The following is a 5,818-nucleotide window of genomic DNA, read 5'->3' on the forward strand; positions in this document are numbered from 1 at the left end:
GCCCCCAACAATTTGTGTCCTCATTCCTTTTCCTCTGGATCTCTGCATTTTCTTACAGCCCTAAATAATCTGAGTATCTTTTGTATCTTGTGAATTGGTTAATCCACAGGATAGTTTTAGAGAGAACTTCTCATGCTCCGATCTGTTCCTGTTTCTTTTTTTAAAAAAACAATTTTATTAGTTTTTAAAAACAAACAAACAAACATAAAAACATCCAGCTTTCTTTCATAAATATACAAACAGTGTGTCGGTTGGTTTACCAGGTTTTGAGCATTCATTTCGTAGTCTCAATTACAGTTACATTACATAATAACTCATATTATCAATCAAAACTTATATACCCTAGTATCACTATCAAACAATCATTTGACTATGATTTCATTCATTCATACTTTATGAGATAACTATAATTTACTTTGGAAAGGGAACTTCACCAGGACAGGGGTGACACCCAAGCAGGAAAAATGCGAGGGGAACATCAGGCTAAGCCATAAAAGCAAACTTGCATAGGAAAAGAGATTTGATAAAAGGTATTGAAAGAAGCCCCCTAGACAAAAGCCAAAGTAATTAAGAAAGCTAGGGAAACAAGAAAATGAAATCCCTTACAAACAAAAGGCCATGCCAAATCAGCAAAACAAATAGACAAAAGACAGGAGATTGCCACTAAACAAATATAAGAAAACATTAGGATGAAACTAATAATCCAATCAAACCACCCCGCAGAGTTTACCCTCTGACGGAAATGAAGACAACCCCCTGATAGGATTTAAAACATTAAGCACTCACACACAAAAGGAGAAAAGGTATAAAAATCAGGAGTTTATTACACAAAGCTAGCTAGCCCCAGGAATGCAGACTTCTTGCTATCTCTTGCCTTCCTGAAAATTAAAGAAACTTGCTTCCAGGTAGCTGCCTCTGTCTGTGTCCTTACTCTGGAGCACTCCCAGCAGGAAAAAAGAACCCTTGGAAGAAAGGCATTTGCCAGCCTTTCAACATTACTTTATAACAAATCCTATTATCATACCAAATCTATCCTGAAGACATTTTATAAATGTGATATTAAATAAAAAAGAAAAAAAATCTCTTTATATATTCATTATTATTTAACATTCTAAATATTCTATTATTGTATTTTATCATCCAACCATCGATAGAAAAGGTCCCAAATTTTATAAAATTGTTTATCCTCTTGTTCTCTAATTTCAAATGTCAAGATATTCTGTTTAATTTTGCATTATGTATAATCTTGTATAAATACAGGAAGAGATGCCGGTTGTCCAGGTGCCCAGTTTTTGTCTGCAGAATAGAAGGGTCTTCCTTGAAGTCGGGGAATGGTTGGTCCTTCACCTGATCTGAGCTGGCTTCCGTTTTGGTGTCGGGGCAAAAAGGCCACACCCCCTGGCCTCCCCCTTTCTCCTGAATCTTCCTAGGCTTCTCTCTAGATATCCTAAATATACAGCCCCACCCCCAACCCCAACTCAAAGGGGTATAAATAAGTGTCTGCTTCCACCCTGGGCTACACTTTGCAGGCTGCAGAGAAGATCGCAAGATGAAAACTCTGCTGCTGACCTTGGTGGTGGTGACAATCGTGTGCCTGGACTTAGGTAAGGCCACCGAACTTTGATCTTGGGTAGCAATCAAACCCCCCCAAAAGGGGCAGAGTAAGGGGGGGTATTCGAGGCAGTTGTGGTCCCTTTTTTTGGTGGGACGTTCTCACTGTTCTGGTCTGCACAAGGAGGAAGCCTTGTGGGGAGAAGAGGAGGTCTCCGTTTGGAGAGAAGCCCATGGCTGAGACAGGGGCTGTTCCAGGCTGGCATTCTGGGGTAGACCGCCTCTGAAAGTAGAGGTTCCTTTGAGTAGTGAGCTCTGCCGTGGGATTACTCCAGGGAAGGAATGCGATGAAAAAGGTTTCTGCTCACCTGTCTCTGGCTTTGCCACCCTTCAGTATTTGGGATGGTACGGCCAACGGGGACCAGTGATGCCTCCTTCAAGTCAAGCATGGAGATTCCTCAACATCAGCCGGTGAAGCGACATAAAACCCGAAGTGTTATAGCTGTTTGTAATGACCCAAGGAAGCGAAGAAACCTAATACTCCTTCCTCCCATCTTCCCCACAGCAACAACCCTGTGAAGTAGGATGGGCAGAGAGAGGGTGAATAGTCCAAAGTTGCTAAGTTGCCTTTTATGCCCAAAGTGGGACTAGAACTCACTGTCTCCTGGGGTTCGGCCCAGAGTCCCCCAGGTGGCTTTCATGCCTAAGGTGGGACTGGAACTCAGGTTTCCCATTTCTAGACCCTTTGATCTTTCTAGGGAAATTTTCACAGCTGACCTTAGTGTGAAAAGATCTATCCTCTAACATGTAATAGGATTACAAGATCAGAAAAATAAATATCAAAGTAATATTTTTATATATATGTTGTATCTTTCATCCAGGTGACAGCTTGATATGCTACCTGGATTTTAGTGTACCTCACACTTGTGCACCTGGGGAGAAGCTATGCTATACAAGGACTTGGAATGATGGCCGTGGTAAGCACAGTTCTTATCTTCACTCACAGCTATTTTTCTTCTTGAACCGAGACTAGAGCTCCCAAATGCACCTGAGAACTGGAGGTCACCGAGGACCTGTCTGTGCCCTGCCTGGGTTCCCCTCAGGTCACATCCTGTTGCCGGACACCCTAAGCAATGCAAGGAAAGTGGGGTCTTGGACTGGGGTGCCCCATCTTTCTCAGCAACAGCCCAGACGGGAGGGGGAAACCTTCTTTGGAGAAAGGGGGAGGGAAATGCTGGGAGAGCTGCGGGTTTGTTCAGGAATTGAGGGAAACCGGACGAAGCCATGAAACATCCAAGAAAGGTGCCATTGCCCCTCAGTCATGTCGAAACAGGGGACTCCCCCAGAAATCTCTTCTTCATTCATTTACTCCCGAGTTTTGAGTAGGGGAGGAAGGAGGTCTGCCTTCCTCATGGGACGGGGAGCATGAATGTGTTCAGTGTGGGTTTACCAGTTTGTTCAGCAACACCCACAGGTCTGTTCTTTGCTATTTATTAAATAATCATTCTGCTTTGTACGTCACCACCTAGGAACGCGAATCGAACGGGGATGTGCTGCTACTTGCCCTATTCCAAAGAAGCCCGAGATACATGTTACCTGTTGCTCAACAGACAGGTGCAACCCACATCCGAAACAGAAACCTCATTGAGTGTTGCTCTCATCCGTCATGGGCCATCCTTGAAAATTTATGCTTGTGGCCTTTACTGCAGGTGGTCCATCATCCCCCTCTCCCCTGCTGTCTTTGACATCTCGACATCTTTCCCTTTTCTCTCGTTCTCTCAGTTTCCTTCTGCTAGTTCTGTAGTTTGAGAATCGAATAAAACTCAGCATTCAATTCAAGTGTTTTGATTTTTTAATTCCCCCCCCCCCTCAAAACATCCCTCTCACGAAACCCACAGGTAAAGAGCTTTTCTCCAGGTTTCAGCAGGCAGTGAGGCTGGGATGAGCAGGATTCGGTCCGATCCCTGTTGAATCATGGCTTGGATTGCCTAACGGGTAATAATCTGACTTTCAGGCAGGGTAAAGAAAGAGGAGAAACCCACAACCGAGTCTTTCCTCAGGAAAACCTTCCACTTCAAAGCCTCCCGTTCTTCTCTCTGGGGAAAGCTGAGGGGAAGAGGAAGACGCCTTGAAAGAGAGGAGGGGGATTTGGGGGGAAGGATGGCAGGCCTCTTCTCCATTTGGCCTACCTGAAAGAAGAAACGTCTTGATTCAGCAGGTGACTCTGCAGGCTCTTCTCAAGCTTTCTCAATCCTGAGTTCAGGTTTTGGCGGTTATACCTGGACATCGGGGCTTCACTGGCCTGATCTTTCCTCGCTGCATTGGGTAGACTATGCGAAAGCAACACGAGTAGACCGGGATGGCCCGGATCTAACCCCATCGCAGGCTTTGAGTTTGACACCCCTGCACTACAATGATGTGGTCCTTCCGCAAGAAACATATTGGACTCAATTGCATACTTAGTTAGAATAAGTGATAAAACAACATACAGATTTGAAACCAGAGATATTTTGGGTGGGTATATTACCAGATCAGTATGACAAAGGGAAAACATATTTAATTTTACATACATATGAACGAGAGCATGAATTGTGTTTGCACAGCAAAGGAAAAGTGAAAAGATCCCTATGAAGGAAAATGTTATATAAAAAATATTAGAATGCGCTGAGAGGGAAAGATTATCAATTAAAATAAAAGACAAGGAAGAAACAGAATACTTTTTAATATGGGACTTGTTTTGCCAATAGCTGACAGGAACAGAGGTTACAAACCAAAAAGCTTAAAAAATAATATTTTTTTTCATTTTGATAACTTTTCAAAAAAGATAAACTAATTGTATTATCACTTTGTGATTAATATTGATACGATTATTATGATTATTATTATGATTTATGTTAATTAACATTGTATTTGTTTTTAAAACTATTAATGTCCAGACAACATGCTGTTCAGATTGATATGGAATATTTTATCTGTATATACAGAAGCGATATACCACTCAGACATCATCACAAAATCTCCCGGACCGTAAAGACTACAAACTTGAAATTTGGCACGTTTGTTCCTCTTGGCTTCTAGGTGCTCAATACGAAAGGATTTTTTGAAATGACCATCAGAGCATTAGTATTTCTTAATGCAGAAATTAACACGCTCTGATGCTAAGGAGTTCTACCCCCCCTCCTCACCTGAAAAGAACTCTGTTCCTCCTGCCAGTTGCCCCACATTCCGATACCTTAGTAACACCACAGCCATTTGCACCACTCAGGTGACCCGAGGACAGAGACAAACCTCCAAGCTGCCTCAATGACTCTATAAATGGATGCAAACTACACTTCCAAACAGGAAGCTACTCTGGCATCAAAGGTTGTAGTGTTTTTATTACCCACTATCCAATCAGAGCTGAAGAAGCTCCTTGGATGAGAAGCAAAAGGTCTTCCAAGAAAAACTAGACAGTCCAGTTGTCTCTTGAAAGAAAAAAACCTGGGACAACAGTGGGAGGATTGTATTGTATTGTATTGTATTCACCGAGTCTATATGTGGTTTTTCTTGCATAAGTGTGTAGGACTTTACTTTTCTCTACATTGAATTTCATTTTGTTAGATATGGCTCAGTGTTCTAGTCTGTCAAGATGCACCTGGATCTTGAGCCTATCTTCCAAGGCATTAGGTATTCCTGCCACTTTAGTATCATCTGCAAATTCGGTAAGATATTGTATTGTATTGTATAGATAGATAAGTAGGTAGATCGCTAGATAGCTAGATAAATAGACAGACAGAAAGACAGACAGATAGATAGATAGATAATGGACAGTGGAAAAGAAAGTAAAGGAAGAAAGGAAGGGAAAGGAGGAAAGGAAAGGAAGGGAAAGGAGGAGAGGAAAGTAAAGGAGGAAAGAAGAAAAGGAAAGGAGGAAGGGAAAGGAAAGGAGAAAAGAAGAAATGGAAAAGAAAGGAAAGGAGGAAAGAAAAGCAGGAAAGGAGGAAAGGTGGAAAGGAATGGAATGGAAAGGGGAAGGGAAAGAAAAGGAAAGGAAACCCTTATGTGTTTCAATCACTGACCACCACGGAGCCAACAGATTGCGGACCGAATTTCTCCTGCATAGCCCGATCACATAGTTTCATCGTGAAGCACGGCTATCCAGCTAGTGTCATATGAAAAGAAAATGTATTAATAAAACGTATTTTTAAAAAAATGATGTAGTCCTTCCTCGTGTTTGTGTGTATGTTTTGGGGTGTGTATGTGTGCATTTGTTTTTTCTTGCCTAAAC

The 5,818-nt window shown here is 42.1% G+C and overlaps 1 protein-coding gene across 1 annotated transcript; it reads left to right on the plus strand.

Moving 5' to 3' along the window:
- Nucleotides 1-1,447: 1,447 nt before the first annotated feature.
- LOC148126492 (long neurotoxin 1) lies at nucleotides 1,448-3,385 on the plus strand. The gene is made up of 3 exons (XM_087931835.1): nucleotides 1,448-1,604; nucleotides 2,433-2,528; nucleotides 3,081-3,385. Exons 1-3 carry the CDS (start codon nucleotides 1,550-1,552, stop codon nucleotides 3,197-3,199), a joined length of 270 nt encoding a protein of 89 aa, XP_087787961.1. The 5' UTR covers nucleotides 1,448-1,549; the 3' UTR covers nucleotides 3,200-3,385.
- The last annotated feature ends 2,433 nt before the right edge of the window (nucleotides 3,386-5,818 follow it).

This window comes from Pseudonaja textilis, chromosome 3, assembly GCF_049901715.1.
Source record: "Pseudonaja textilis isolate UNSWEBS1 chromosome 3, rPseTex1.2, whole genome shotgun sequence".
Lineage (NCBI taxonomy): Eukaryota > Metazoa > Chordata > Lepidosauria > Squamata > Elapidae > Pseudonaja > Pseudonaja textilis.

Coding starts and splice junctions, on each gene's coding strand:
- LOC148126492 (XM_087931835.1), top strand. CDS start 1,550: ATGAAAACTCTGCTGCTGACCTTGGTGGTGGTGACAATCGTGTGCCTG. Junction 1,605..2,432: donor AATCGTGTGCCTGGACTTAG/GTAAGGCCACCG, acceptor TCTTTCATCCAG/GTGACAGCTTGATATGCTAC. Junction 2,529..3,080: donor GACTTGGAATGATGGCCGTG/GTAAGCACAGTT, acceptor GTCACCACCTAG/GAACGCGAATCGAACGGGGA.